Here is a 16,689-nt window from a genome sequence, read left to right on the forward strand (position 1 = left end):
ATCAAAGTCAACAAAACTGGACCCAAGGGAACCTGCACAAACCGATGCACCAACCATGGACAATGCATGGAGACAACCTAGACCCCTGTTCAGATGTAGCTGATAGACAGCTCATTCTCCACATGGATCCCTTAGTAAGGGGAGCAGGGGCTGACTACCTCTGAGATGGACTCTGGTGCCCACAATTTGATCACTTTGCCTTGGCAGGCCAGCCTTGCGGGGCCACAGAGGAACAGAGTGCGGGCTATCCTAATGAGACCTGATAGTATGTGTTGAGATGGTAGGGGAGGAGGGACTCCTGTCAGAGGACATGGGAAACGGAATGGGGGGAAGAAGGAGGGAGGGCAGGAACAGGAACGGGAGGATATGAGTGAGGGGGCAACAATCAGGATGTAATGTGAATAAAAAAACAAACACCATCTTGTAACAGGTAATTTTTCATGCCCAAGACTGCCAACCAACTGTTTCTGGGATGCAAATGCCTTTCACTGTAAATCTCTATGAGTAATGTTGTCTGAAAATTTTTTGACTTCCTGGAGAAGGGTTCGTAAGTGCTAACCACATAAAAATGGTGGTGCTAGTGTACACTCTACCAGGCACATTTCTAGCTAAATGCGACTTCATGCCGAGTGCGGATGAATACAGTAAATGTGTTTTACATATCTGTTTCCAAGAGTTTTCATAGGGCTTTCAAGGTCAATCTACAATAATGGCATTGTACTGTTTTCCCTCTTAGAGTTTCTAGATGAAAATAACTGGAATAGGTTTACACAGACACTTACTGGAAACATGTCCTTATCTTCATCCTAGCACCTTATCCTGCGGTCCTTTCCACATTCATTAAATGAACTCAATTTTAGAGATAGTACCCATTAGTTAAAATCACACTTTGATAAGTACTATGGAAACCTCAGAATAATGAGGGGGCCAAGAATAGCAATTTCAATCGGACTTAACGTAGACCCTATTGCCACTGTTCTTGAGCAAATGAGCTGACTGAGTCATGATACTATAATGAAAATTAGATCATATACAAATATATAATTAATATATACAAATTATAATAACAATTTATAATTAATGGGATCTCAACAAGTATTACTTATCATTAGGGTAAAATTACCTTGCATTTATAGAGCATTTAAAAATACTTAAATACATAAGTAGTTTTTTATATGCAAATATTTATTGAATAGCAGATTCATGTGTTCATTGCAACTGTGAAGTTCATGGTTACAGGACATTCACTTACAATTTTTGTATTTTCCTATAGTTAGTATCCAAATTATTAATGAGGCTACAGTTTTCCCACTTGGCTGTTCTGACCTCTGTGTGCCCCTCCCTTCCCAGCAGCTTCGACCCTGCAGACACCCCCAGTCAGGCCCACCCCTTTGATCCTTAGCACAGCTGTGAGCACAACAAGGGAACACTGCTCTGAGGAATGTGGATGCCAGAAGAGCAAGGGTTACAGTTGGGTTTTCTGAAGATTTACCTATGTAATGTATATGAATGCTCCTCATACGTTTGTAGCTAAGGGTAAGTGAAACAAAGGCTGTAAGATGCTGCTTTCACCTATCCTTTAGTATTAATGGCATCTGAAAGAAACATAGCTTAAGAATTTCAGCACAGCCATAGTTCAGTTCCAGTGAACTACAGGGAAACACTGTTCTCTACTAAAAAATCCTTTTTCAGATCTGCATCACTCTATTGTGCTGTCATCAGCACAAAGCAGAGAGAAACACTCCCTTTGTGTAGGTTATCAGTAAGATTTTTAGTAGCATCTGACAGTCACACCCTGAGTCCTTGTCTACCTTCCCCCCCCGCCCCCACCCCCCACGTTAAGCATGACACCGAAGAGAGCCCCGGGTCAGAAGTCAGTTGTCTGGATCTACGGTCCAGTTCTGCTGCTGAAGTCCTTAAATGCTGTTAGGTAAGACCAGTTCCTTGTAGGAAAAGCCAGCAACAGCAGCAGACTGCTGAGCCCCAACTCAGCTCTTTCTTCCTTGTCTCTCCCCAAACCCAAGTCTTCATATGGTGAACACTTAAGCCCAACCCGCCCCCCCCCCCCAATTCTCCTGTCAGTGACCTTGTGGAAAATAAACTTAAATAGCACCTATTTAGAACCTTCTATACAAACTACCAGAAGTTTACTCTTGGGGCTACATACAGTAGCACCCATATGTAGTCCCAGCTACTAGGGGGTGGGGCTAGGGGTGGGAAGGGGAGGAGTTGAGGACAACTCAAGTCCAAGAGTTCAAGACTAACCGGGGCAGGCTGGAGAGATGGCTCAGCGGTTAAAAGCACTAGCTGTTCTTCCTGAGGTCATGAGTTCAAGTCCTGGCACCCACATGGAAACGCACTACTGTCTGTAACTCCAGTTCCAGAGGATCTGACACCCTCTTATAGACATACATACAGGCAAAACACCAATGCAAATAAAATAATAGTTAAAAAAAAAAAAAAAAAAAGACTAACCAAGGCAGCCATCTCAAAAACTAGAAAAGAATTCCTTACCAGATTTGCAACTGTCTACTAGGTCATCTTCCAGAATAACCTTCATAGATCGTGGGATACTTCCAACAGCCAGCCTTTGTGCCTAGCAAAAAACAAAAACCAAAAAACCACATACTGAGTGTGCTCAACTAGATGCTAAGAATCCAAAAACATAGTAGTACTTGAAATTGCTTCCATTTCTCTGACATTATCATATAGTTTATGTAATAGGAGTTAAGAAAACTTTATTGAAAATTATGACTAATATCAGCTTAAGACTTCATTAGCACAAGCTGGGTATGATGGTACACTTCTTTAACCCTAGCTCTTGGAAGACAGAGGCAAGTGGATCTCTGTGAGTTCGAGGCCAGACTGGTCTTACATAGTGAGTTCCAGCACAGTTGGGAGACCCTGTCTTGAAGAAAAAAAGAAAGACAACAAGCAAACAACTCCACTAACACTAGGGGCTGGAGATATGTCTCAGTCATTACAACTCCTTCCCGTGCTTCTGGGTGAGCAGTGTCACAGCCGCCTGTGACCCCAGCTTCATAGGATCTGCCCCTCTCTGGCCTCTGTGATGTGCACACACGGAGATCTGTACATATGCGTAGATACAAAAATACAACTACTAAAGCAGAGTAAAACTAAAACACAAAATATGGGAACTATCTCCAACTATAATTTACATTGTAGATTGTCAAAATAAACATTCAACTGAAACTTGATGACAAAGTACTTATTTGGCAACAGAGAAACATTTCTTCTATAAACTCTAGCCGAAGACCTAGGCAATCAACCAGTCCCTGCACCCTGTCTTTATTCCCTGGAGACAACACCTTGTAAGTGACTTTCCCAAGCCCCTGTGCTTAGCTGTGGTTGTAAGATGAAGTCCTGGCCGGCGGCACATAAGCAGTCATGAAATAGCTGCTGACGAGACTTGCTTAGATGGCGGCTGCATCTGGCCATCCTTCCTTTAGTTTTCTGACTAGAATACAGGTGTCATGAAACGGACCATAACCCACCACAGGAACAGAACCCACTTCTCAAGAATGGTAGGAAAATCCAGGCATAGTGGCACATTCCTATAATCTCAATCTCAGCGCTTGGGGGGACTGTGGCAGGAGGATTACGACAGTTTGAGGCCAGCCTGGGATACATGTTGTGGCAGTGTGGCATAAAATAAAAGGGAAAAACAAAACCCTGACCTTTGCTATCATGTCTCCATGGCCTGGTTTGTGGGGAAGCATTCTGATGTCTGCGTCTGAACAAAGACTGTCCTCTCCATTTACTGACCAGCACAGCAAGCACAGTCTCCAACAGGAATAAAGCATTCTTGGCTTAATGTTTTATGGGTGTCTCATGTGGAAGGAAATTGTTCTTTTCTGGCCCAGCTGTCTCAGAACACCATGCAGTGCTACCTCCAGACATTATACATGGGTTACTTTCAACGTTCTGTGTGGAGGGTGGAGGGTGGGACTGCTTTCCGGTGAATGGTTTTAGGTCTAGGTCACCGTATCTTACACACATACATTGTTCTGAGCAGAGGGACGCGTGAGTCATGAAGAAGTAGGGAACAGGTACACTGGGGAGTCCAAAGCATAGTAAGGTTGACTACAGTGTTTCTTAAAAGTCAGTTCATTATAAACAGACTGGCTATATAGCATATAGGCAGAGTGAGCACTGACTAGTCACAGGATGGGCCACAGTTTGAAGTGTAAGGGCCAGCTGCAAAAAGTATTTCTCAGAAGGTATTCTGACACACGGTGAGTTCCAGGTCATCCTGGGCTACAGGGGGAGACCTAGTTAAATAAAACAGTGGCGGGATAAGAAAAGTGAGGTGTCAGAATCCCATTCTGAGGAGCTCATGTGCTGGCCTCTAGCTGCCTATCTTATTTACATGAGAGAGCAAACCTTTGGTTTAAGGAAAGGAAATTAAGTTCCCCTTTATTTGTTAAAAAGTGACAATGCATACTTTTAAAAATCGAACCAAACCCCAAACTGCGCTTGCCAATGTTTGGCAACCAGTTAAACTGACTGAATTTTCTCATATGCCTAAGTACAGCTAGTTTAGTTTAACATGAACTTTTTGTTCATTTACTTATTTTCATGATACGGGCGTTTGTTGGAATGTGTGTCTGCACCACATGTACATGCAGCACCTGTGTAGTCCAGAAGAGGGTGCTAGAGCCAGTAGACGTGGAGATGCAGACAGCCAACAGGCAGGTGCTGGAAACCAAAGCCAGCTGCTCTGCAAGAGCAGCAGCACAGAGAGCCAGCTGTCTTGCCCAATGGTTCCTTTTAAATTTTAACATGATTAAGTCATTCTAACGTCTTATCAGTGCTCTAAAACAGTGATTATTTCCTGGTTTATAAGATCTACATTCTAATACATTTGACAGTTTTGACTTTGCTCTTCTAGAAAGTAAAGGTACAGGGCCATTTGTTCCCGTTCTGTGTTCTCTAATCCCAGCCATTTGACTAGAAGAAGATAACATCGCCAAATCTGTTATTTTTTTCTCATTGATTTGATCATTTACCTGCTCCTGAATTTTGATTTCCTGGTAATCACGACATCTGGCGGGATGTGAAGATAAATCTGAGAGGCAGGTGAATTTTGAGGAATCACAGTTCTCTAAGCTTGGGCACGAAGATGGCCGGCAGAAGGCGTAATACTGCTCGAAGTCAGCCGTCACCACAAACACATGCTTGCATTTGTTACACATGTAGTCCCGCTCGAACTCCAGGACCTTCACCAGACTCGTTCGAATCACTGTCCCAGTGACAGATAAAAAGTGTCCCACATCCTTGGTTTTAGGGATGTGTTCCCTTACCAGTTCAGGACAAACAGGCAAACCTAATGGGAGAATGACATCACCAACTTATACTTTGATAACAGACTCCGCAGAATATTTCTTTCACAGAAAATATTATAATAATATAATTTCAGGAGGGAAATGTTTATGTCTTATTTTTACTTTGCACTCTGTATGTGGGGCTGGTACACATGTGCAGAGACTAGACACTCATGTTCAGTGTCTTCCTAAATTATTTCTTGATGTCGTATTTTGTGACCATGCCTCTACTCAACCTGGAGCTCACCAATGCCATGAGACTGGCTGGCCAGCAGACCTCAGGGATTGTCCTGTCTCTTCCCTCAGAGTGCTGGGATTACAGGCGCTCGCACCATAGCCAGCATTGTACCTGGGTGCTAAGGATCCAAACTCAGGACGTCCCAGTTGTATGCCTTGTACTTGGTCATGCTTCTGTTTTACTTTTAAAAATCAGATCATCAGTTCAATCAAGAAAATACCTACCGATTTTGGACAACAAAAATTAATGGATTCCTTTGAAGCCAGCTCTCTAGAAACTACATGCAGGACTAAGAAAGAAGTGGCTCTCATATAGACAGCTGTCTCAGTAGCAGCTAAACAGACAACTAACCACACTTAATGGTCAAAATTATGCCACCTGTCTCTCATAAAATCAATGTATCTGGCCATCACTGCACACATCAAAAGCAGAGTGACAAAGAGATGGAGCCATGATGACCAGTGGGCCCATGGGATTTTATTCTTCTTAGGTTCAGAATTTAAATATGACTGCTTTCAAGCTCTGATTATATAAAACTTTGCCTACACAGCACCTGTCCTGGACTAGGTTTGTAGACCAGGCTGGCCTCGATCTCACAGAGATCTGCCTGCCTCTGCCTCCCAAGTGCTGGGATTAAAGGAGTACACTAACCATAGCTGGCTAATTGTTTTTAAAATTCTTTTTAGATTAATTTATTTAATGAGAATGAGAAACAGAGATGGGGGGGGAGTGGGAGAGGGAGGAAGAGGGAAGGAGAGAACGTGTATGTGAGCGGAGGTAAGAAGTGGAGGTGGAGGTAAGAAGCCAACTTTTGGGACTCAGTTCTCTATCATATGAGTTCCAGGGATCAAACTCAGGCTGTCAACCTTGGTAGCAAGCATATTCACCTGCTGAGCCATCTTGCCTGCCTCAAAACAATAATATTTTCTTAGTGCTCTGAGTACCGTATGTGTTATGGTTTATTCACATCTTCCCAGAATATTACATGCCAACAACATCCTCTCGTGATTTACCTGATATCCTGGCGTGAAGATTCTGCTTCATAGAAAAGCCCTGAGGCTCAGGAAGGGACTGCAGAATTGCCAAGGCTGACCTTCGAAGTGCACTGTCAAAAACAGTTAGTACTTCGTTGGGGAACACGGTGAAATAATCTCCAATTTCCATGTTGGTCTCGAAAAGGGTCATGGCATTAACCACAACTGGGTAGTGAGCATCTTCATCTCTTTCTTTCAAGATGAGGAGAATATCGTTTCTATGGTACTCTGAAACATAGGACTCCAACACTTGACCCACCAGAGTGACCTGCTCACTATTCATGTCGAATCGAGGTTACTAAAGACAAAGAAAGGACGGCATTATACCTTTGCCACTCAGGCTCTGCACACAATTTAACAAGAAAATCCTTTGCTTACAAGCCACCCCAGCTTTGGGGCACACTGTACTCACAAAATAACATCTGAATCCAGTCTTGCCTACAGATGAATTATTCATTATAGTTATGTAAAACATGTGCTTTAAAAATCAGTAAAGTTGCCTGGCAGCAGCATACACCTTTAATCCCAGCACCCAGGAGGCAGAGGCAGGTGGAGCTCTATGAGTTCGAAGCCAGACTGGTCCACAAAGCTAGTTAGTTCTAGGACAGCCAAGGCTACCCAGAGAAACCCTGTCTCGAACCCTCCTCCCCCCGCCAAATTACTGAAATTGGGGCCACAGAGTAGGCCCGGATGGGGGACAGTACTTGTAGGACAAAATTTGGATACCTGTAACCTTCTTAACAGGTTGGATGCAGAAGCACACAGCACATATATAATTCCAGTCCTACTACTTTGAGATGAGTGGTAGAGACAGAATTATCGCTCAAGGGGCCAACTATCCTCGAATATACAGTGCAGCTGCAAAAACAAGAGAAACCCTGCTTCAAGGTGGAAGGCAAGAACCCCTAGTGAGGGGGAGCAGGGGGGGGGGGCGGCTGTCTGTGACATGGACTCTGTTCCCTCTGGCAGGACTGCCTTGCCTGGCCTTAAGAGAAGAGAATGTGCTCAGTCCTGGTGCGACCTGATGTGCAGGAGTGGGGTGGTGGTGGTGGGGCTCCCCTCTTCTGAGGAGAAGGGGAGGGAGGACGAGGGAAGGAGGAGGGAGGACGAGGGAAGGAGGAGGGAGGATGGGGGAAGAGGGAGGGAGAGTGGGATAGGAGAGTGGGACGGGGAGGAGGGGAGGGAAAGGGCTATGATTGAGATGTGAAATGAATAATAATTTTTTTAAAAAATCAAACTCCCAAAAGCCATCCTCTGATTTCCACCCAGATGCCATAGTAAACACACATCCATTCTGCCCCTCACATGCACATACAAAAAAAAAAAAAAAACAGTGAAGTTCTTCCGATGCAGCACCTATCTTCCAGACGACTATAAAAGAGGAGAGGCTCCACTCTGTGTGCAAATCTACGAGACTGGTTGTAGACACCCAAAGGGTTGGGTGCTGTTCAAAAGCATGCCCGGCAAATGTCACCAGAGCAAAACTGGGAGGGTCTACCAGGGTCAGTGTGCTGATGGCACTGTGGTAAACACACACGTTAGAGGGTCTGTCCAGGATGGATGTGCATTCTGAGCAGCGTGTGTGCTCCAAGAAGTAGGTGGATTCCTGAAACAGTGAAGAAAAATAAGGTGGGGAGGGGCCAGGCAGAGAGGCAGCTGCGGTCAACTTGAGCCCTGGCCAGCTGCTCCCGAAGAAGTGTGAGGTCACGGGAGAGATTTAATTTAAATAAGAGGACAAAGCCCAGAGGAGAAACTGTTAACAGCACTGTGGGGGTGGGGGTTCACACTAGCTGCAACTAAGTCTCAGTTTGGAAACACAGCAAGTCCCTAAGCAAAGGTGTGCTTCTAATTGGACTTATTTTATTTACGCAACTCAGAAGACTGATATAAAAGTTCAGTTAAAGTTCAGTTTTGCATCCCCTAGCTGGATCACACTGGCTACTTATTAGCAGTATTCTGCCTTCTTGAAATTCTGCTTAGCTGGGAGGTCTGAAAGGTCTGAAGTTACACCAGAGTTAAACCAAGCATACTGGCAACTACAGGAGGCTAGTATGAGATTAAGAGATAAATAATTTTTCGGAGAATCAGTGAAAGTAAGTCAACACTAAAACACTAAGCAACTTGGTTTTGGTTAGGTAACGGCATAATCGGCCAAGAGCAAATCGGCAAAGCATTTGGAGAAGGATCACATAGTATTTCATGATGTCTTTGCCGAAAAATAAAAGCCCTGCCCTCAAAGTGACTAAACGTAAATCTTCACAGATACAAAGAAAATGTGGAGCACCAAACTTAGCAATCTGAAAAACAAAAAAGCAACCCCAACGGAGCCGAAAGAGGGCAGGTGAAGAATTTTAAGTTCATAGTAAGGGCAGGTTACATCTTTGACTAGTTTGACCGGCAAATTACACTGTCAAATGGGCAACCTCCTTGCAATTACCTAAGTTTGCCAACCCACAAACGCAGGCATCCTGATAAGGACTTAAGCCACTCATTTCTCTGGGGCACGATGGTTGTACAACTATCAAATTCCCTCTCTTTTTGTTGAGTATCTGGCATCCAAACAGATGAAAAGGTTTTGCTTTAGTTCATTCAGCTCAGGGCAAGGCGGCGCGCCAAAAATAAAAGTAGTCTAGGAACAGAGCCTTGGATAGCTGAGGCTCAAGCAGCCCCGCCCCCCGGGAGCTGTGGCCCCGCCCCGTCCGGAGGCGCGTGCGTTTCAGCTCCGCGTTGCGCCCCACTCTCGGGCGCGCGCCTCCTTGCGCGCCGCCTGGGATGCTTTCCAGGCTCGGCTTCTCCTCCACAGGTGGCAGGCCGGGCCTTCCCAGCCCCGCGGGTAGTTAAGAAACGAACGGAGACGGGCGAGACCTGACGCTAACCACGGGAGGGAAACGGCTGCGGCGGTCACTTACGGGCTGACACGCACTGTCTGGGTCGCCGAGGACGCACCGCTCCCGCGGATGCTCACCCTGGGCCGGCCCGGCGCGGCGTGGGAGGGGGCGGGGCGTGCGCGTGGCCTCTCTAGGGGGCCGCCTGACGCGGGGGCGCGCAGGCTTCGTCCAGCCGCTTTCCTCCGACCTCGGCGGGACCTGTACTCCCCGCAGACTCGGAGCCGCGCACCGTCTCAACTTTCCGGCCGCGGTGGCTCTTCCGGGTGGCAGACGCAGGCGGGCGCGCGCCCCTGCTGGCGCTGTGGCCCGCGTGCGGGAGGCGGGGCCTCAGAGAGAGGGGCGGGGCTAGGAAGACTGGAGGCCGGGTTTAGGCGGGATACCGTAGGGGCGGAAGGGCGGGGCTAGGACGACTAGGGACGGGGCTTGGGCGGGATGAGCGGGTTCGAAGGCGGGCTTAGGGCGGAGTAGTTTTTAAGCATGAGGAACTCTGTGGCAGTGTGTTGGGGAACCCGGGGTGGGAACTAGGGCGGAGCGACTGGGAATCCCTAGTGCCATGTTAGGGCGGGCCACGGGCGATGGTTAACATCTTCAAATCTTTTTTTCTTTCAGTCTCTGATTCATTTCGAACGAAATTTTATAAGTGGTGTATGATTTTTTTTATTAGATCTTGTTTCAGAGCTTTCCCTTTCCCTGAAAAGCATTGCGCGCTGATGTAGAACCAAACCAAACAAAAAAAAAGGTTGTCAAAAATCTGTGTGGAGTTCTTAAACTTCATATTCTATTCCAGTAATGAATGTGCTTATGATCTGTCTTCACAAAAATGCCCATGTAAAATACTGAATGCTTTCTCTGTAAAATCAAAAACAAAAAGATGTTTTTCCTCCTCACATTTGGCCAATATTGGCCCAAAAAACGGCAAGAAAAAGAAAAGATACCCAATCGAGAAGGAAGTACACTGACTGTATTAAGAGAGAGATTAAAACCGTGTAGAAAATACAGTGAAATCTATACAGAGTCTACTAAAACACAGAAGTGTTTTTTACTGAATGTAAGCTCAATGTTTTAAAATCAATTGTATTCCTATTATGCTAACAAGAAACACCAGGAAATTGAAATTTTAACTCTTAACTTGTGTAAGGATAAAAAAAATATCAGTTTCCCCCCTATATCCTTTGAGTTGGAGGAAAAACAGGGATAAATCTGGACAGGAATGAAAATAACCCAGGTGGGAACTTGTGTTTCATATGACCCTTAAAATACGTGTCATATTGATTTAGACGGTGGTTCAGCAATGTTTGTTTTAGACTTAATTTTTATTCTATGGGTGTTCTGCCCGAATGTAAGTATGTGCAGTGTGTGTTCCTGCCTGGGGCCGGAGGAAGTTAGATGGGGGTGTCAGATCTTCTGGAGCTGGAGTTGGGGATGGTTGTGAGGCCTCCAAGGTGCTGGGGACCAAGCTTGGGTCCTCTCGAAGAGCAGCTTAACCCTGGAGCCAGTTCTCCAGCCCTCAATAAGTTTTTATTTTCCAGATTTATCCCTGTCTTTTGTTTCTCCAGGTCAAAAGATCTGGGAAGAAACCTGCAACTTGGTTATCCTTACATGAGTTACAGTTAAAATTTCAATTTCTTATTAACAAATAGGAATACAACTGATTTTAAAGCACTGATCTTGTATTCAGTAAAAAACAAAAACAAAAAACCCCCACTTCTGTGTTTTAGTAGACTCTGTATAGATTTCACTGTGTTGTCTATCTGGTTTTAATCTCCCTGAATACAGTCAGTGTACTTCCTTCTCATTTGGGCACTTTTGTTTTTGTCACCTTTTTGATCCAATGCGATGTTGACTAAACATGAGGGAAAAACATCTTTTTGTTTTTGATTTTACATGGAAAGCATTCAGTATTTCTTTATTTTTAATTGGCTTTGCTGTGTATTGAACTCAAGGCTTTACAAATGCTAGGTAAGCACCTCCTGTGAGCCTCACTCTTTTGTGTATGGGCTTAAGAGTGACTATTAATTCCCACAGTCCCTACCTTACTGATTTTGTTAAGAATGGATATTGGAATCCATCAATGCTTCCCCCCCCCCTCTATGAATCTGTTGATAATTCAATGCTCAATTCACATATGGTATATGGATTGGATTGTCTCCTTCCCATTAATGTTACCTTATTTCTAAATAAGGTCTTTAAATGGCAATTAGGATGGTCCTGAGGGAAATCCTGACCACAGACGCTCAGGGAAAATGTAGTGGGAAGAGTCTAACAGAGAAGATTGCCTCTGCATGCCAAAGCATCCTTGATGGCCAGAGGCAAGGCAGACTCCTGGAGCCACGATTTCCTAGAATGCTTATGACACCGTAGCCCTAGTCATACTTGGGTTTGGACTTCTGGCCTCCCAAATTGTGAGACAATACATTAAATTGTTCTAAGCCATTCATTTGTCACACTTTGCTATGGAATCCCTAAGAAACACACACACACACACACACACACACACACACACACACACTCGCTTTTGATATAATGCCTTATTTGCTAACATTTTATTTAGGATTTTGGCATGTGTTTGGGATGTTATCCTAATTTTTTGTTTGCTGGTTATAGTTATTTTGTTTGTTTGGTTTTGGTTGACTTTAATGCCACTGCCTTTTATGTTAACAGAGTAATTACTTCCAAAACAGTGAACCAGGAACTTTTCCATTTTGATTTTATAGGAAATTTTATGTAAAATTGTTATTTCTTCTCTAAATTCTTGTTAGAATCCACAAGAAAACCCACGATAGTCTGTAGAGGAGTTTATTAAATGAGCATCGGGAGAGAAGGAAATGGGGGAGGGGTACCCCTAGAAAGAGACAGAGACAGGAAGAGTGAGAAGAGAGCTTGTAGGAAGATTTTACTTACAAATTCAAACCCCATACTAGGTGTTATTCTGGCTGTTTCTGAGTTTGAATACTTTGTCTATGAAGGACTGTTGACTATTTCCTCTTTGTCGTCTAATTTATAAACATTGAGAGGGTGTCTGAGACCTCTGGAACCAAATGCCCATTCATATGGTATTCAGCAGTTCACCAAAATACCGACTTCAATGTGTCAGTCCCAAGTAAGCTTAAGTGTTGGGGTTCTGGCTTGTTTTGTTTTGTTTTTTCAAGTCTGTCTCTCCAAATTTCTGAGTGACTGACTTTAAGAAGTACTTAATTTGCAGTTTATGGAGTTTTTGACTTGAAGAGGAAGATGGCGGCAGGGCTTTGTTGAGACCCTTCTAGTACAACATGGCTATTTGTATAGATTTCTGTATTTTACAAATTCTTGTATCTACTTTGTTAATTAAGTTTTGGTTTAAAACAAAAACCAAAAACAAACAAAAGGAAAAAAGAAGAAAAGGGTCTGCGTTGAATCCTTGAATCTCTGGCCCTGGGTGTAGACATGACGTCCTGAGTGCCTTTAAGACTACAGAGCCACACCAGGGTGGTTGCTGGAAACAACAAGACGTGTCATTGTCTCCCACCTGTAAGTGTTCATCCAAATTCGCAGGCTTGGTTGGCCATAACTGTAATCCCAGCACTAGGGAGGTACAGCAGGAAGGCCAGGTGCTCAGTGTCCTCCTCAGCTACAGAGCCAGTTCAAGGTCAGCTTGGGCTATGTGAAACCCAGTCTCAAAACCACGGTAACCCGAACTGTTCTGCCAAGTAGCTGCATAGGAAAACACCCTTCAGGAAAGCTGTTTACGAGACCTTAGAAAATAGTATTTACACCCAAACTAAACATGGAGGATAGCACAGTAGTTTGTTTAACCATCGTCGACTCTCATCCAAGGAGTGTTTTCTTCTGTAATAAATTCTCTCCCTTACAATATGCTGTGTCCTACCTACTCTTAGTTCTGTCTTTTCCTTAATTTATAATCTGTGTTCATTCTGACTCTTTGTTCGCATTTTCTTTTTCTGGGGCTGAGACAATGAAATCAGAAGATTTGGGGTGGCTCAAGTGACCTTGACCATCCCGAGTCCTAGTTCCCTGAGGTAAAGCCAAGGAAACAAAACCAAAAAAGGCTCCAGTGCATGCTAAGAAGTCCCTGCAGTCAAGGTTGACAGTCCTAGATGTTAATCCTAGGAGAGGCAGATCTTTATGAGTTTAGGGCTAGCCTGGTATACATATTGTGACTGTCTTAACACAAATAACCACACCTTGCATTGAACCTACTAAAATCTGATGAACTGATTAGAACTATGACTGTGAAGATTGAAATACAACAGGTCCAAAACCTAGTTCACCTTAGGCCTCTTAAACTCTTTAAGCTGTGTTTCTTGTCAACCATTTTGAGGGATCAAATAGTCTTGTAACTAGCTGGTGAAGCCCTTTTGAATGTATTTGTTTTTAAGATTAGTTTTACCTAAGTGTTTATGTGTGTCTCTCTGTGTTGCTACCTAGAGAGGCCAGAAGAGGGTGTTGGACCTGCAGGAGCTGGAGTAACAGGCAATTTTAAGTTCCCTGACGTAGCTTCTGGTAATCTAACTTGGGTCCTCCTGAAGAGCAGTGGGTGCTCTTAACAGCAGAGCCATCTCTCCAGCACCTCTTTTGAATATATTAACGTCAGACCACCACTTTCCACCAACTCCAGAGTTAGGATGTCACCCCATAGCATCTGAGGCCTACAGCAGAGCGTTCCAAGCTTTGTTGTAACTCGCTCTTCTAGTTTCATTTCTGCTGCTGTGAAAAGTATCCCAACCAAAAGCAACTTTGGGCGAGAAAGAGCTTATCTGACTTACAATTCTTGGTCCTAGTCCTTTACTGAGGGAAGTCGAGGCAGGAACTTGACAGTACACCTGCTAGCTATTTCACATAGAGTTAATTCTGACCCATGAACTATCTTTACAGCCAAAGGAAGTATGGCAGGAACCCTGGAAGATGGCCGCTGGTTGCTGGCTGGGAGGCTCACAAGCCAGCTGATACTTGGCTAGCTTTTTTTTTTTTTTTAAACAGAGTTCAGCACTACCGACCTAAGGATAGTATTTCCCACAGGGGGCTGGGCCCTCTTCTTATATCAGTTAAGGATATAGTCCCTCACAGACGCCTATAGGCCAATCTGATACAGGCAGACTCTTCTCAGCCAGGAGTGGTGGCGCATGCCTTTAATCCCAGCACTCAGCAGAGGCAGGCGGATCTCTTGAGAGTTTCAGGCCAGCATGATCTACAAAGTGAGTTTCAGGGCAGCCAGGGCTACACAGAGAAACCCTGTCTTGAAAAACAAAACAACAAACAATCAAAAACCCTTCTCTCTCAAGTAATTCCGGGCTGAGGCAAATTGGTATTTAAACTTAACCAGCACACCTGACCAACTCAGGGTTCCATCAATGTACTTGAAAAGCATCTTAATTTTCTTCTGTTGCTATAAAAACTTCCTGAAACTGTTGGCACATTGGACTGTGGAACTGGAGTAACTGGGCTGTAGTCACTCATATTTTGCTCCAGAATAAACTACCTGTTATCCCCTCTCAGGCGACAGTTACGGTTTTGAGTCTACACTTCGGAGAAGTATTTCTTTTTTTGAGACAGGGTCTTGTTAGGTAGTTCTCACTAGCCTCTCACCTGGTCCTCTGGCTTCCCAAGTGCTAGGATTACAGGTGTGAGCCTCCATAAGTTGCTAATAGGGTACTCTCAAGCCTTGTGGTATAGAGCCTTTACAAACACACACACACACACACACACACACACACGCACACACACACACACACACACACACACACACACACACGAGCCACCTCTTGAAGCAAAGCTATTAGCCTATTAGCTTGCAGAAGACAATGACTTATAATGATGACTACAAAATAAACTGAACAGTACAACCGACAGCTAGGTCTATGGTGGTGGCCTTCCATCATGGAGAGAGGAGGGGTCTTCATGACTACAGAAGACCACCCCCCTTCCCCCTCCATTCCAGGCACCACTCCCTCCTGTCCAGCTGCATGAAAGTAGATAAGAGGTAAAGAAAAAAAAATGACTTGGGGTAGTACTTTAAATTTTTAAAGTTTAGAATTATATCTATTTATTTATCATGGTGGGTCCTGGGGCTCAGGAAGGTCAGAGGACAATCTGTGTGAGTCCTGGGATTGAACTCAGGTCCACCAAATGCTCTTACCACTGAGTCACATCCCATGGCTTTTGCATGGGGCTTTCTGTGGTGCAAACCACCCCTGTGTCGACCATCTCATGTGAACAACTCCAAGTAAACTCACTTTTTTGTGAAGCTCGACTTGGTGGACTCATTGGTCTGTTGGTTCCTTCCCTTTTGGGGTAAACAGACCTTTCATTTACATCTCTCCAAAAAGTCCCGAGGCAAGGCCGTTCTGATTGCTACGCTGATCTCTGTGGGTGAAGGCCATGCGTAGCTGAAGCAGCCATCAGAAGGGCCACGTCCCCCTATTTGCTTACAGTGTTCTCAGGAACTACTTGTTAGCAGGAAAAAGTGACTTCCCTTAAGCCTCAACTATATTTGGCCAGCAACTGATAGGTAATAGTTATTTAATTTAGTTATTAAAAGTAATAATTACTCCATTTAGTTATCAGAGGTACAGTCAGTGGCTTTTCTGTAATACGAAAATCGTTGCCACATAACGTTAGCTTCTTTGCAGATGTGTCACCCATGCTTTGTGTTCACAACCCAGGCTATTCTGAGGCAAGGATGGGTGACGGCATCTGCATCCATTTTGGAGATGCTTCAGCCTACAGTTCTAAACAGAATTACCACAGCATTCCATCATTCCACCGATAGCTATGTATTCAAAAGCGGAACTGAAAGGAGGGGGCACAAGACAGATGCCTGCACCAATCCTGGTTCCTCTAGCTGCATTCTTTGGGGCAAGAAAATGAGTTGCTAAGACGAAGAAGATTAAGTTAAGCGTGGGGCAAGAGAGATTGCTCAGGGCTTAAAGCGCTTGCTGCACACATGTGAGGACTGGAGTGGGTGCCAGGGACTCACACAACTGCCAGGCTGGCATGGTCGCCCACCTGTCATTCCAGTATTGGAAAGTGGAGGCAGGAGATCAGCTAACAAGACTTGCCACTTCACTGAATTCTACATTTGACTGATAGACCTACCTCAATAAATACTAGAAAAGGGAGGTCCACGATGGTTTCTGACATCAACATGTATGTGCACATACGTGCAGGCAAAATGTATGCACACACAG

The 16,689-nt window shown here is 44.5% G+C and overlaps 1 protein-coding gene across 7 annotated transcripts in view; it reads right to left on the minus strand.

Annotated features, from left to right (window-relative positions):
• Positions 1 to 9,649, minus strand: part of Mcm9 (minichromosome maintenance 9 homologous recombination repair factor) — a 75,442-nt gene extending 65,793 nt beyond the window's left edge. For 6 of the 7 annotated variants that reach the window (XM_051164554.1, XM_051164553.1, XM_051164557.1 and 3 more), the window contains exons 1-4: positions 9,527 to 9,649; positions 6,597 to 6,915; positions 5,031 to 5,347; positions 2,515 to 2,596 (exon numbers count right to left, since the gene is read on the minus strand). In XM_051164554.1, the coding sequence (XP_051020511.1) occupies positions 2,515 to 2,596; positions 5,031 to 5,347; positions 6,597 to 6,900 (703 nt within the window). In that variant the 5' untranslated portion in view covers positions 6,901 to 6,915; positions 9,527 to 9,649. Of the gene's footprint in view, positions 1 to 2,514; positions 2,597 to 5,030; positions 5,348 to 6,596; positions 6,916 to 9,526 lie in introns of those variants that run through there. The other variant, XM_051164560.1, reaches the window with a different exon arrangement.
• Positions 9,650 to 16,689: the final 7,040 nt, after the last annotated feature.

The sequence above is a fragment of the Acomys russatus genome, chromosome 21 (assembly GCF_903995435.1).
Source record: "Acomys russatus chromosome 21, mAcoRus1.1, whole genome shotgun sequence".
In the NCBI taxonomy this organism is placed as follows: domain Eukaryota; kingdom Metazoa; phylum Chordata; class Mammalia; order Rodentia; family Muridae; genus Acomys; species Acomys russatus.